The sequence below is a fragment of the Protopterus annectens genome, chromosome 10.part0, assembly GCF_019279795.1.
Source record: "Protopterus annectens isolate FY-2018-M chromosome 10.part0, PAN1.0, whole genome shotgun sequence".
Taxonomy (NCBI): domain Eukaryota; kingdom Metazoa; phylum Chordata; order Ceratodontiformes; family Protopteridae; genus Protopterus; species Protopterus annectens.
The window spans coordinates 1824203794-1824220200 of record NC_056744.1 but is presented as its reverse complement, the minus strand read 5'-3'; the positions used below and the strand labels follow the sequence as shown (position 1 = coordinate 1824220200).

At 43.3% G+C, this 16407-nt stretch overlaps 1 protein-coding gene across 4 annotated transcripts in view; it reads right to left on the bottom strand.

Annotated features, from left to right (window-relative positions):
* Positions 1 to 8369: 8369 nt before the first annotated feature.
* Positions 8370 to 16407, bottom strand: part of PFAS (phosphoribosylformylglycinamidine synthase) — a 517919-nt gene continuing 509881 nt past the window's right edge. For all 4 annotated transcript variants that reach the window (XM_044086680.1, XM_044086681.1, XM_044086677.1 and 1 more), the window contains one exon: positions 8370 to 8912. In XM_044086680.1, coding sequence (XP_043942615.1) covers positions 8605 to 8912 — 308 coding nt within the window. In that variant the 3' untranslated portion in view covers positions 8370 to 8604. The remainder of the gene's footprint in view (positions 8913 to 16407) is intronic.

The window sequence follows — 16407 nt, the reverse complement described above, 5'->3', positions numbered from 1 at the left end:
CAGGCATGCCTGGATGTGCCTCTGTTCCTTTGCGGAGCCTTTCAAGTCTTCATTCGTAAACACCCCATTTGACGGCTCATCCTTGCTTGGGCCAAAGGTAAAGGAAACATTGATCAGGTGTGAACAGGAGGGAAAGATTCTGTCTGCCGGAGTCCGTTTTTCCACCCCTACTCGGCCTTATCCCAAAGGCCAAAGGGGAGGGAAGATATGGTTCCGGAAAGCACAAGGAGCCTTTCATGACACACGTGGGGAACCCCCCTCCAGGGGCAGAGGAGGGGGTAATAATGGAAGACACCGCCCTTGCGGCAGAGGGAGTCCACAACACCAGGGTGACAGAGATCAGTTCTCCGGCCAACCCTACCAGCGCTCCTGAGACGAGGCCCGACTGTCCTGCTCTGGAGGCAGTCTGGGGTCGCTTACTTTTGTACCCAGAAGCCTGGCTAGATATTACAAATGACAGATGGGAACAAAGCATCATTTTCAGAGGGTATTTCATACAGTTCTCCTCTCCCCTTCCCGTCATCCCGGATGTTCCACCCAGTTACAAGGAACAAGCAACCACAGAGGTCCACAAGTTGCTAGAAAAGAGTCATTCAGCCAGTCCCAGCAGATCAAACAGGATTTGGAACTTACTCAAGATTCTTTTTGGTTCCAAAGAAAACAGGGGACTGGAAACCTATTTTGGATCTCAGCAGACTAAACCAATTTGTGAAAAGAGAAGTTTTGGATGGTCACGCTTCAGTCCATACTTCCCTTTATAGGGAAGGAGAATTGGATGTGCTCGATCGATCTCAAGCATGCGTACTACCACATAAAAATGGCCAGACCATCAAGAGATCATCTGCATTTCCAGCTGGGAGCCAGTCACTACCAGTTTCGAGCCCTGCCCTTTGGTCTCACTAGAGCCCCCAGAGTGTTTACAAAATGTATGGCAGCAGTCCCGGCTCACCTGGGGCACCTAGGATTCCAGGTGTTTCCGTACCTAGATGAGTGGCTCCTTACCTCTACCACCAGGCATCAACTGAATCAGGCAACAGAATCCACTCTTGACACTCTGCAACCACTTAGGCATTACGGTCAACTTCGGAAAGTCTGCCTTGTTGCCATCGCAGCATATCGTCTTTATAGGGGCAGAGTTAGACACTTCAACCAGCACTCTGTCTTCCAGTCTAAAGGGTATTAAATTCTTCGCCAACACATCACTTCATTGGTGTCAAAGTACAGAGTTCCAGCCGCAGAGGTCTTGAAAGTACTAGGGTTGATGGTGGCAGCAATTTTAGCCATTCCATTGGCGAGGATACATATGCGGATTCTTCAATGGCTCCTATTCACTCAATGGTCTTAGCAGGAATTGCCAATGAACCATAGGATTCTGACTACAAACTCTTGCAGGAGGGATCTTCAGTGGTGGTTGACATCTCTATATGTCACAATAGGATGCCCCTTTGTACTCCCCCCTCCAGTAGCCACTGTGACCATGGAAGCTTCCCTGACAGGGCGGGGGGGGGGGCATATTCAGGGAAAGACTACCCAAGGCACATGGGTGGATCAAGTCACATTTGCATATCAATGTTCTAGAGATGAGAGCGGTACTTCTGGCGTTGCAGTACTTTCAGGACTCTCTTCCTCTAGGGACAATTGCCATACAGACAGACATGTCAGTGGTCTGGTATTTGAACAAACAGGACGGGACCAAGTCTTACACCATTTGCTGAGAAGCCCTCAGAGTTTGGCAGTGGACTGTGTCATCCCAGTGCTTTCTGTTGGCAACGCACATCCTGGGGAGATCCAATGTGATAGCGGACAAGCTGAGCAGGGCAATTTTGTTGCCACAATTGTGGTCCCTCAAACAAGAGATTGTGGACAGGATTTTCTGCAAAGGGCCAGCCTTGTTGCAATCTTTTTGCCGGCCACATCAACACCAAATGCAGAAGCTACTTTGCCCTGATACCCCCTTCTGGGAGAACCCTCGAGGGATGCACTCGTACACGATTGGCCCCCGGGTCTCCTTTATGCATTTCCCTTAATTCTGCTGATACCCAGATTTTTACAGAAAACCAAGTCACTGGGAAGGACTGTCATTCTTATAGCCCCTCATTGGCCTCGGCAGATTTGGATTCCATTTCTTTACCATCATCTCTTGGAGGATCCATGGATCCTGGACCCAGTTCCAGACCTTCTGACACACCCGTCAGGGGACCTCCATTTTTCCTTGCAGTCACTAAAGCTAACCGCTTGGCTGCTCCAGTTCCCCGTACAGCCAGGCTTCATAATCTTTCATATGACACAAGTCAAATTTTCTTAGCCTCCCATAAACCTTCCACCAGAAAATTGTATCGTAGTAAATGGAAGAGATTTTCCATTTGGGCTTCTAAGAAGAACATTGATCCTTACCAAGCTCCATTGTCATCCATACTAGAATTCTTGACTAAGATTTTTCATGAAGGAGCAGCAGCTGCTACTGCTCGGGTCCAGTTAGCAGCTATATCTAATTTTCATCTAGGTATTGATGGGCTCAATATTATGCAACACCAGTTATCCAAGACCTTCCTCAAAGGTACCTTTCACATGAGATCTCCAGTGAAGACTCCTTATTCTCCCTGGAGCTTGAATTTCATGCTGTCCTGTATTATTCTTCCTCCCTGTGAACCAGCATCATCGAGTCAGCTCAAGCTTTGGTCATGGAAAACTATTTTTCTAGTGGCCATTACTTCTGCAGCTTCAGGCATCATCTATCAAGCCCTCCTATAGGATTTTTCACCCTGACAGAGTATCCCTTAGGACTAACCCTTCCTTTTTGCCTAAAGTATGTTCTGAGACCAACATTAATCAAGTTATTGAGTTGCCCGTTTTTTTTCCCCCAACCATACCAACAAATCAGAATACATACTGCACAAACTTGATGTTCACAGACAGCTTAGCTATTATCTGGACAGAACAGAAGACATCAGAAAGTCAGACCAGCTTTTTGTTTCATTCTCTGAAGCCATAAAAGGTAGACCAGTGGCTAAAACAACCCTTTCTAAGTGGCTTTCAGATTGTATCACTTACACTTATTCATCTGCTAATAGGTCTTTGTTGCATAAAGTGAAGGCGCATTCAACCAGAGCAGCTTCTACTTCTTCAGCCTTTCAAGCTAAGTTACCCCTTGATAATATCTGTGCTGCAGCCACTTGGTCTAAGCCTCACACTTTTATCACTCATTACAAAGTGGATAAGGCCTCCAGGGACAGAGCTTCCTTTGGTTCTACGGTCCTGAAAAATTTACTCCCGTGAGCCTCCCATGATTTAGGGTGCTAGGGACGCTACCCATCAGTGAAGAATGAACGGCGAGATTGAACAACTTCACATAAAGAAGTTATGTACTCACCATAATGTTCCGTGTGAGTTGTTCTATCTCGCCTTCATTCGCACGTTCCTCCCTCCTTCCCTCACCTGGCTGACAGCTGACCTGGAGACTGACTTCATCCTGCTTATTCAATGGTTCTTCCTGTCTGGGAAGATTAGTCCTCTTACTAGGATATGGTATACGCAGCAAACAAGATCTGAGGTAATTCCAGCAGTGCATCATGGGATAAGGGGCTTGGTCTCGAGCTACTGGTAAACTTTGATCTTTGCTAAACGGCCGTGTCAGAGCCGAGGATCGGCTCCGAACCCATCAGTGAAGAATGAAGGCAAGATAAAACAGCTCATAGAACATTACGGAGAGTACATAACTTCTTTTTCATGGTTTTGGTTGGGGCTAAAATGGGACCAGAATCTGACTGGTTACAGGACACATGACAGTAGCCTCCTCCTGGCCTGTCTGCTGCAGCTTCACAATTCCATTTTTATTGAAGGGTAGGTAAACCGTTCTGCTCCAAAACACTACAGCATCCCAGTAAAAAGGTGATGTCTGGGATCATCAGAAAGGATTCAGCGGAGTGACTACTGAAATAAGGCAGGAAGTAAGAGGTGACCTAATATGTGGAAGCTCTAAGAAGATATAGTACATAGAAGAACAAAAACAGAAGTGATACACCATTAACTAAACAAAACTAACAGATTAAGGAATAAAATGACATGTAACCCAACTAGGCTGCAAGATAAATTACAGGTCTTATCAACCCCTACACTCAGATGAAATTACCTCTAGCTCTTCAAAGTCAAATTCAAAACACAAGCCTATGCACATAATGACTGTAGTGTGCTTTCTCTTAACACAGAGGTAGAAACTGGCTGCAGTGCTAGGTACAGTATACTGACGTGAAGACCATCAGCATGGTATAAAAAGCACCTTGCCACTCTTAGAATCTAAGGCTGCTCAAATTGGGCAAACTGGTATAATCTAATGAAAATAAATGAACCAAATTCGGGACAGTATTCAAAATCCCAAACCTGACCCTCTTGCTTTAAAGTCCTGGCACTCAGACTCGTGTTTACATTTCCCTCGTCTGCCTTCATTACAGAAACACTTGTTTAGTAAACAGCTATATTTGCAAACTCACGGGATCAGCAGAATACAAATCCATGCAACTCTTATTTAATTACTGCCTACAGAGTTAAAACTTTAGAAACTACAGGGAGACAAGAAGCCAAAAAAGGTCAAGCTGCCTGACGGAGTACTTAAGAGAGGAGACAGATACCTACTTAATTAATGGTTCTCTTCCTCCAGATGACATCACACTGGTATAAAAAAACTGGAGGACTGCAAAAATGACTCATCTGCATACAAGCGAGTAAAGAAAAAAGGCCTTAAGAGGCCGACTATACAGACTTCTATTAAAGGAAAACATTATGAAAATCATTTTTTTTTGTGCACTATTGGTGGAATTTCTGGAGGCTATTATGCACATGCTAGACACAGTATGGCTTCACAAAGCAGAGATCTTGCCAATCAACCCAGTCTAGTTTAACATGTGGGCATAAGGCAGAAATGGACAATCTGTGATTGCTGCAAACAATGCATTTCAAAAAGCTTGACCTCAGAGAAATTTAAAGAAATTAGATGATGCGTTTCAGACCTTAAAAGGTGTGGTGGACCAGCAGGTGATTAAATGATGGGAATGAAGGGTGACAACTGAAGAGACTGCCGTGAAAAAATGTCAATCACTGAAGTGAAGTGCCACAGTGCTCACTGCAGGTGATATCAAAATAATGATGGGGTACATGGGAAAGATAACAGATTCTAGATATCTTGAAATTAATTTTCAGTTGCACACTGAACTGGTAAAGCCATGGCTGAAGTGCAGTGTGAAGCTCTGACAGCCAGGAAACATGCAACAGTGACATAATAAAATGGAACAGGTGATATGCAATGAAAGAAAACTTGTCACATGTAGGTACTATAATGGAGAATGAATGAAGCTGAAGAGAAAGCCAGGGCTAGGGTGGACATGGAAAGCAACTTGGAGGAAGGCAGAGTTGCAATTCAAGGCTGTCTTAATTAAATTATTTAAGAGACAAGGCAATACACAGCACTAGAGCCAACAGTACAGTGTACGAAAGCAGAACAATTCAATGATGCTGTGGAAAGAAGGAAAGAGACTGTGGTAGGAGGACAGCTGCATCGTAGCTTGCCAAGACAAAATGGAGAGATACAATTAGCTTCAAAATTTATGTTTACATTTACCTATGGATAAGATTAATCAAATAATATCATATACCAAGAATGCTCATGTCTTCTGCAACACATTCATTTACTTCTTCACTGGAAGATATCACACATGTAAATAAAATAACTGAATAAAGTAGCATTTTTTTTCTGAATGCAACTACACTTTCAACAAAAAAAGAAAAAGCAAAACAAGGGCTGCGTAAAAATCACTGCAAGATATATTCTTCACTATGTTCCAAACTATACATACACAAAGTTTACAACATTCCAAATTCTATTAATTTACTTGTTTCTAGCCTATGTTAGAAAAAAATGAACCTGCCAGGGGAAAAAAACTGCAGAGAATTAACATTTGAAAAAATTAAAGTACTCAAGAGTTTACAGAATACCATGTTCTTCTCAATATACTCACTTTAAGCCAATGTTACAAAGAATGCGAGGGAGAACATGAAATACTAAAAACGGGCAGAACACACGGGTAAAAAAATTCAGCGCCACTTTCAAGATTGTACCATGCAAATAAAATCCACCTCCCCCCAAAATGGTTTACTCTATTTATAATAAAAGATGGCGATGCTATGCATATGCAGCAACCCCAAACTAAACACGTGCAATGAAGCCCAATTCTACATCTGCCTGCAGTTTGAGTGAAATGCAGTTTCACCAACTTTCATCTCTCTCACTTGCCCATAATACACGCTAGTTTCCCTTAGTTTTGTTTCTCAACCTGCATTCACGAGTCAATTTTTATGTCCACAAAGAGATGACACAGTCTTAGAAATAAAACTCTAAAATCAAATGGTCAGAAACAGCAAGCTTATCAGTAATCCAAAGAGGAAAAAAAAGTCGTCTTCTGTTCCGTGTGCGTCTTTCCAGATATGGGACATTACTCCCATACAGAGACAGCCAATAGTCTACATTCCAGTGTAGATATGCGCTGTCATCTGAAAAGCAGCTCCGCCCACAATAGACTGTATCAAATCTCAAAAGACTATGCACTTCCTGCAGTCAATCCTTCGTCAAAATGAAAAAGAACAGCTACATTTCTACAGATAACTAAACTAGCCGCTCTTTGTGGTGGCTTGTTCCCCCCTTCACAAACTGTCAATATGGTACAGAGGGACAGACACCAACGACTGAGGACACTGATCACATAAAAGGCGCTAGGGAATGCCAGCGAGCCAATCAATCGCAGACTCACAGACAACCACACAAACAGACTCTTCTCCCTTCACACACACAGCATTCACTCACACACAGACAGCAGCATACACACACTAACATTAATTACATTTACTTTGGTGCGTTTCTGTTTTACACTAAACAGCGGAAGCGCTACTTAGGGAGGGTAAAACAGCGGCTGAATGGGTATCCCTATTACTGGTCTCAAACTGGATCTGCATGCTCACACTATCACACACCGCACACGGTGTCTTCAGCATTCGCACGCGTACAGACACACACACACACACACACACACACACACACACACACACACACTGCTTTCATGCATGCATTGTTCATTCTCTCTTGCATTGCTCACTCACTCTCACATACATAAGTAGTGCCTTTTCTGCACTTTCAGACATACATACTGCTTTCAGGCATGCATTCATTCACACACATGCAGGCAGAAACAACCGTACACATACATACAGACACTGCAGCACGGTGGATGAGAACAAAATCGCTGAATTATCTAAAATACGTTGGCAGATTATTAACAGAAGAGCAGGAGAACAAAAACAGTACTATTTTCCGGCAGAAATTGGGGGCATCATTTTATTTGCAGGATCAATAACTGAACAAACTTACCGAACAATAGTACAACTGATTTCTGCGTCCAGGGACGTTGCCTGTAGCTTCGGAGAAGGAATTACTCGTTCCAATGCAGTTTTTCCTCCAGAAGGAAACAAGTGAGCACAAAAGAGTTCCACAACAAGTTCTGCAGCACTTTATAGTACCTGATAACGGGCTGGGCTAGAAAATGTCTATGTCACAGTGTGGGAGATCTGCAGTAGGGGGAACTACTGATTTGACTGTGTCGAAGGTACGTCACAAAGGTGGAGACAATTTCAACTGAAAGGATGCAATACTAAAGAATGGGGGATGGGCTTCCCTGTACTATGCTATGGAAAGGTAGAGATGTAGAGCTAACAAATGTGTTTGCGCATGCTTGTAACTGTAGATGACTGGATGAGTTTATAGGGATAGAACATGACTTGTGGTTGAGCTAAATTGTGTTTAAGCCCGGAGTTTTCCTTTAAGGAGCATTTCCAAGTATAGGCACGTGCATATAAAGAGGGAGCACGTGCAGGCAGCAGGGCCATTTTGAGAGAACAGCCAGTGTTAACATGGTAGTCAGTCTGTTTATAAGTTTATTTAAGTTTAAGTTACTAAGTCCTAATCATGAGGTGTTTCTATATAATAAAGCTGCTTGAACCGAATCCACAACTGTTCATCTAGTTTTTCCTGACCGGACAAGCAACACTTCAGAAGGGCCTTTTGTACTAAGATACTCTAGTGTAATCAATTATCTGTAAATTGTAAACACCATATGGCAATATAATCCGTCCCCTATCCATTTTAGTACTAACTTGAGTTTTCACATTCTGTTGCACAGACTGCTACTTGAAAGCTCTACTCTGTTCCACTTTCCTGTTCAGTATATTTTTGTCTCTGCCAGCATCCACTGACTTAATAGCTCCAGTAAATGTTTGTACAGCACTGTCACATGCCAAAATCAGAAATTATTCACATCAAACTATACACATTTTGTATCGAAATATATATTTATTGATAATCAAAATGACAAGTATTACAGTAGTACTGTAACCCAAAAAAGGATCTATGTGACCTTCAGCCCTCATCAGTATAATTTGGTAGTGCAATTCTAATGGAATTTTGTCATTACAAACTGTACAATACCTTCTGCTGACATACAGACGGAATGGAATAAAAAACGGTGAAACTTGCTACTTCTGTCCAAAATTGGTAAAGTGCCACTATTAATTCTGACAGCACCACTCAAAGGCATTCTGGAACATACGTAGCCAAGGTGAGGTAGTCAGAGTCTGACGCCACTCCAGGGGCATCCAGGGCCACTGCCATGTCAGTGTAGTCCTTTCTGGGTGTGGCATCATGGCAAGGTGACGGCCATTTGAAGAGCACAGGCCAGCCACTCCTAGGGGAGATCCATTAGGATTCAGGGGGTACTGTTCTGTGGGTAATCCATGATCATCCACATAGCGTAAAGGCATTAGGTTGTTGTCTTTCAGAAAAGTCAGCACTTCTTCAGATCTAAATTGCATATAACCTGAAAAAAAAGTGGAAAAATACAAATGCAGTGAGTACTGGAAAACATACACTTGTCAAAGAAGGCTACTAACACAGTACTATTAGCAAACAAATGTTCCAACATTACACTCAGTTAATGGTATAAAAGGCAACATGGCTGCATGCAGCAATCTCATGCTGGAACATGCAGTACTGTAGGTCCAATATAATGCAGCAATCTCATGCTGGAGCATGCAGTACTGTAGGTCCAATATAATGCAGCAATCTCATGCTGGAGCATGCAGTACTGTAGGTCCATTATAATTCAGCAATCTCATGCTGGAGCATGCAGTACTGTAGGTCCAACAGAATTCAAAAATCTCATGCTGGACAGTGCAAGTCTAAACAAGTGACACAAACAATACAATGATCACCCACATGAAGTGAAACTGCATTTTTCAGGACTGACTTTAAGGTATTAATGCACAGCAAACCAACAAATGGCAAGGAGGCCCTATGCAGTAGGTCTAACCATTGGCTACTTCTTTCTAGCAAATCCTGCAAGGCTTTTAAAATATAACAGTCCCTTAACCTGGGATATGCTAATCCACTTATCCCCAGCTCTTTTGTCACATCTATATAAACAGCATCTCAAGTGAGAAGTTCCTAGATCCAGAGTTTAAGGAGGAAAGACGTTTAAAAAGTTGACTGCATCTACCAGATCATTACATGGCACACTTCAGATACTGTTTTAATTACCGAGGACCATGGTATGATGATGAGGAACATCACATCCGCAAGCTCTTCAATCCGCATGTCACTACAGACGGATGTTCAATGCGTTGATGAACTTCTGGTATTACTCTAAGATGGAAGCTCATTACAAACACCCGTTCTAAGAGGTTACAATGATGTATATTTGGATCTTCTGGCAGAACAAATCTGAATATTTTATTTTCCATTTCTGTGTTGCAATGTTAAGCTTGGTATGTAGATTGAAGACATGGAATGGTTGGCATTGTAGTGATTCAGTATGAAAGGAATTCTGTATTCTGTTCTCCCTTCCTCCGTACAAGCTGCTATTAATGTGTATCCATCAGTAACATACTGGTTTCAGGTGCAGTGCTTGTTTGTCTTCTGAAAGCTTGAAAAACTGCATAGCAACACATGCCTTTGTCCAAAAAAGGCATCATATCACCTCTGTTCTAATATTTTCTGTCAATGGACCAGCAAGGCATTTCTTATTTATTTTTCTAAAATGTGTCTTGGAGACTGAGGGCTTTCCCAAAAGAATGGCCCTAAGGAGGGTACTGGTAGAAGAAAAGCACCAATTGTTTCTGTCAGTCTTTATGCACATTTCTCTCTAACTCAATGGTGATGGAGTACTTTGATTTGAAGGGAGGTATACTATGTATAACAACCCTTCCAGTCACTTGTATGTCCTCTCCTGTTGGAGCAGCACTGAACAACACTGGCAACTTCTCCAGCTGTACCTTGCAGAGTTAAACTGTATGGACTGCTATGGAGGATCTCTTTTTTAATCATGGAAGGTGATCTGCCAGATGTTGAAAATATACAAGCAGATCTAAAAAACAGCTGTGCATTTTTGGATTTTAGGTTCAATATTAGTGATGAAAGGGCACATTATCTGTACATAAAATTTCATAATAATAATAATATTAAAGCCTTTTTTTTCTAATGTATATGGGAAGCCAACATTCAAGAATAATTATACTCCCTCCACTAGTGCACATCCTTTGCATGTTACAAAAATGTTATTAAAGGGGAAGCTATTAGGTTAAGATATGGCAGTGGTTGAACAAACGCATAATCCTCACTGAAATATTTATTGATAAAGGCAGTAACAGATCTTTAGTTACAGAAATGGTAGATGAGGTTATGCACAAAAGAACAGGAAGATGGAAACCCATTTTGAGCTCAGTAAAAGTCACAGATTCTGAGTATAAATTCAACCACAGAGAAACCAGATTTCACCATGCCTTTTCCAGTCTCACACAGTTTTGGTAGCAGTAGTAGAATAAATCAAGTATTAAAAGAGAAAGTACAGCTGTGTACACTTACATAAATGTAGTTGTTAAGAGTGCATTCACTGTTGCAGTCATTACATTTGGGTTATCTGCCTGCAGGTAGCCCTCAGCCTGACTGAATATCAAAGTCTTGGGTCCTGCGTCAGATGCCGTCTCTTCTTCCATGACGTCAGGTCATCAGGGGTATAAAACATGCAGCCGACGCCATTACATCAGTTTTTCTTGCCAGGATGTCAGGTGCCCCCATAATGGAAAGCAATTATATGTTAGATTACACCTCCAACAAAAAGCAAATACACCAGAAAGCTGAAAGAACACGAAATAAAAAGAAAGGTATAACCAAGAGAAGTCAGGGGGGCTGGAGGGAGGGTAACCAGGACTGCAACAATGAATACACTCTAACATCTACATTTATGGTAAGTGTACACAATTGTACTATGTTCTTCATGTTTAACTGTTGCAGTCATTACATGTGGGTTGATTCCCAAAGCTAAAGAAGGGAGGAGGCATTTAGAGAGCATTAGGACCAGCAATTAAGCCCTGCAAAACTGCAGTGGCAAAACCAGCTCTGGATTTAGAAAAAATAGGCATGTGGTAATGCTTGGTGAAGGTATGTACAGAACTCCAAGTAGCAGCTTCTAGGATGTTCCTGGTAGGAAATTCCTCTGAGAAAGGCTGCAGAGGTACATGCAGCCCTGGTGGAATGTGATCTTATTCCCTGTGGGGTAGGTTTTCCATGATGCTTATAGCAGAAATGAATGCAACTGCCTATCCACTTAGAAATGGTTTGCTGTGAAATGGCCTTCCCCTCTGCCCTTGCAGCAAAGCCAACTAGCAGCTGTTCAGATCTTCTGAGAGGCTTAGTCCTGCCCAAATAAAATCTAAGTTGTCTGTACACATCCAAAGAGTGCAGTATTCGTTCTCCTTTGTTTTGTGGATTTGGGAAAAAAGTAGGCAAATGAATGGACTGATTAAGGGCCACACTAGACACCACCTTGGGCATAAAGGAAGAATTAATCCTGAGGGACACCCTGTCTGCATGGAATACGATGAAGGGCTCCACTGCCATAACAGCCTGTAATTCAGACACTATTCTAGCTAAAGTGATGGCTAGAAGGAAGGTTGTTTTCCAAGAAAGGAATTTCAATTCTGCAGTCGCAAGCTGGCTCAAAAGGAAGTAGAGTGAGCTTTACGAAAACAAAGTTAAGGTCCCAGGCTGGAGTAGGGGCTCTCCTGGGTGGTCTTATACTTTTTGGCCCCCCTGAGGAATTGCTTTAGCAGGGTGTGGGAGAAGAGGGGTAGTTCAGTATTATAATGGGCTGAGATGGCACAGGCATGAATTTTAAATGACAAGAAGGAAAGCGCCCTTGTGGAGCATCTCTGTTAAGTACTGAAGAATATGAGGAAAGCTGGGCAAAGTTGCGCCCATCCCCTGTGTCTGGCTCCAGGAACAGTATATTTTCCACTTTCAGCATAAATTTCTAGTACTAGGCCTCCTTGCCTCCAGAATGACATCTAGCACCTGAGGGATGCTATAGGACAGCTCAAGGAATTAGCCAGGCTGCAAGGTTCAGGGTTTGAAGCTGAGGGTGCAGAATCTGGCCCTCCTGCTGGGACAGCAGGGAAGGGGTCTGAGGCAGGTGCCATGGTTCCAGCAGTGATATACTGCGCAAGAGGGGGTACCAGTCCTGGTGTGGCCAGTCTGGTGCAATCAGTATCGTCCTTGGTTTGTCCTTTTTGATCTTTAGTAGAACTTTCGAGAGGAGAGGCAGAGGGGGAAAGGCATAAACTGAGAGGCTTTCCCAGGTGAAGGACAGGGTATCCACTTTCCAAGCTTGACTGTGGGAAGTCCTTGTGCAGAATTTGTCCAATTGGTAGTTCTGAGGGGAGGCAAGCAGGTCTATTTCTGGATTCCCCCATTTGTTTCTCAAAAGACTGAATATCTTTCATTCCAGTTTCCACTTGTGTGGGTCCATGAGATTTCTGCTTAGGTTGTCTGCCAGTAAATTTAGCTTGCCTGGCAGGAATTGAGCTTGTAGGTACACCTCATAGCTCAAGGCCGTGTTCCATAGAGCCATGGCTAGTCTGCAGAGAGGGTACGAGTGGGTCCCCCCCTGCTTATGTACCACATCACAGTGGTGTTGTCTGTCTTTACCAATAATTGTCCTGGAAGAATGTGGTCCTTGAAGGTTGTCAGGGAATTCTGTATAGCTAACATTTCTTTTTGACTGATATGCAGTTGCATTTGACTCCGGTTCCATTTGCCCTGAATGAACTGCCCTGCCAAATGAGACCCCCCACGCATAGTCTGATGAGTTTGTTAGGGTTTGGGCGGCAGAAGGGTAGAGTGAATGGGAGCCCCTTGTTGTGGTAGCAGGCCTCTGCCCACCAAAGGAACTCTGTCTTTATACAAGGAATGACAGGAATCATTGATTCCAGGTCCTGAGAATGTTGACACTATAGGCTTTTTAGATACCACTGTAGTTTCCTCATATGCAGTCTTGCATATGGAATTAATAGAATGCAAGAGGCCATAAACCCCAGGGGCTTGCAGGATTTTCCTTGCAGATAGCTGGGTCTTTGTGGCCAGTAGTTTGAAATAGGCTGTCAATAAACTTGTTTCTCTGGAGTGAGGTGAGCCATCTGGGAAGTTGTGTCCAAGCTTGCTCCCAGGAATACAATTTGTTGGCAGGGAACTAGATGAGATTTATTTTAGTTTATGGTGTACCCCAGTGAGGTTAGAAGTTTCTTTACAAATGACAGATGTTTTAGTAGCATGTCCTGTCTGTCTGCCCGAATTAGACAATCGTCCAGGTATAGGTATATTTGAAAATTTCTTTGCCTGCAAAATGCAATGACTGGAGCTAAACACTTATGAATACCCTGGGCGCAGTAGATAAGCCAAAGGGAAATGTAGAGAACTGATAGCGCATGGAGCCTGCTCTGAAGCGTAGGCATTTCCTGCAAGATTCCCTTATTGGAATGTGCAGGTAAGCTTCCTTTAAGTCTAAGGTTGTCAACCAGGCATCTTTGCCTAGCATAGGAAGCAGTTGTTGAAGTGTTAGCATTTTGAATTTTGGGATTACCAAAAAGGTGTTTAGAATAGAGAGGTCCAGGATAGGATGCCAGGAGCTGTCTTTTCTGGGTAACAAGAAAAGTCTTGAGTAAAAACCTTGTCCCCTTTCTTCTGCTGGGACAGGCTGAATAGCCCTGATACTTGGAGAGAGAACCTGCTGTTGAGCCCCCTGCCCACTGATTTGGGGGTAGGTCTGGCCAACCGTTTGGGGTTGGTAAAGGAATCTGTATCCTTGGAAAACTATACTTAAAACCCATTTGTCCTGGGTAATGAGTTCCCAGTTTTTTTTGCATGCCGGGCGATCTTTCCCCCAGAAGGAGCAGGCAGTTGAGCAGGGCTTGGATGGTTTAAGGTTAAGTCATTGTGACCCTTTTCTATAGGGGGGTGTCTTACTACTTCCAGCTTTGGAAGTGGGAGCCCCCCACTGCTTAGGCCTGTGAGTACCTTGAGAGTGTAGCCTAGGTGGTCTGCTGTTCCTGGGTTTGGACTGAGAAGGCCTGGAAGAGACAGGAAAGGACCAATTCTTAGAAAGCCAATGCCTGCTAAATCTAGGAGGCCGTACTTGCAGGAAATCTTTGACAGTTTGCATAGATTTAGCTTTTTCCTCCATCTTTTTAAGGACGACTTCTGCTTTGTTGCCAAACAGGCGGTCTTGTTTTAAGGGATCATCCAGTAATTTAGCTTTAACATGATCTGGCAAATTTTGCTACTTAAGCCGAGCATGCCTTCTAAGTACAGACCGTGTGACAGCAGCCCTGCAAGATGCTTCTGAAGAATCAAAACCACATTGCAAGGTATGTTTACCAACTTGTTCAGCAGAATGCATTAAATCCTGTAATTATTTACTTTCAGCACAGTCAGGAATCAACATCATTTTCTGTTTAAGCAATCCAATAATATGCTGCTGATACTTTAACATATGAAACTGGCAGTTTAAGGCCCAAATGGCCAAAGTAGCAGAAGTGTAAACCTTTTTACCCCATCTGTCCAAGGCCCTGGAATCTCTATCAGAGGGGGTAGGGTTTTTGGCAGTAGGAGTCTTAATGCCTTTAGGTCCTTGGGAAATAGTCTTTGGGTCTACAGTAGGATTCTTGATGAGGAACGTCTGAGAGTCAGGTACCCTGTAATTCCTGTCAGGCTTCCTGGGAGCTGGAGGTAAAGTGTCTGGGGAAAGGCTAGATTCCAAGAAGGCATCATCTACAATGTCCAATACAGGAGGGACAGCTAAAGGCCTGTGTTGAGGGAGGAGTAAGAATTCCCTAAGTCTCTTTTTGGAGTCAGAGTAATCCTGGCTTTTGCAATGGAAATGCTCCCTAAGTGTGTGCAAGGTTTCACCAAGAAAAATATCTTCTGGAGGGGAAGCAGAGGGAATGGAATCCTCTGCATCAGAATCCTCATAGGTAGATAAGGGCAAATCCTGATAATCAGAAGAAACAGAAATATCAGAATCTTGATCAGAAGAATCAGAAGGAAAATCAGATCTAGGTCTCTTAGAGGGAGAAGGCTGGCTTCCCCTAATTAAAGTAATAAGGTCTTCAGCTATTCTTATCATATATTTTTTTAGGCATATGGGCCTGACCATGCGGTTTGGATGTCGGTTTTCTAGGCCTTGGTCGACTTTTAGGCCTTGAAGAAAATGGCGTTGATTTGAAATACAAGTCAGTAGGCCTGAATACACCCCTCAGAAGCCGGTGCCAGCACAGCGGCTCCGGACCCATCTAAGGTGGAGACATCCGCAGGTTCCATAGTTGAAGAAGCATCTCGGGGCATACCGGACTCCGAATGGGTCTCAGTACAGGCCTGCAAATCTGAAGTAGCGGGTATCAGGGGCTGCGAAAGTGCCTCACTGAATACCGGCGAACCAGCGACTAGCTTAACGGAAGCTTCGTCGGCAGCTTTGGACCTATGCGGTCTGTCTCTGTCTTTATCTTTACGTTTTTTCGGAATGTCGATAGTCAGATGGCTTACCGAAGCCATTTCTGGATAGTTAAACCAAGTTCCAAAATAATTTGCCGCAAAAAGAAACTGACGATGAATAGTCCGGGGGTTAAATAAGGCACAAAACTGACAGCAAGGGACGTCATGGTCTGGGCCTAAGCAAGGAATGCAGTACGAATTAAAATCTTTATGAGGTATTTGCTTTCCACAGGTAATACAATTTTTAACTTTTACTGACATTGGTTAAGAGCAAGAAAAAGGATCCCCAAGGGGGTACTTAGCTTTTTTGAAGATTTCAGTTCTGAAACTCAAAAACGAAAATTTCAGGAGTTGGCCGATTGGCACTTGCGAACTGCTTCTGTTTCAGGCACCGCGCGGCAAGAAAGACTGATGTAATGGCGTCGGCTGCATGTTTTATACCCCTGACGTCATGGAAGAGAGAGCATCCGACACAGGACCCAAGACTGATATTC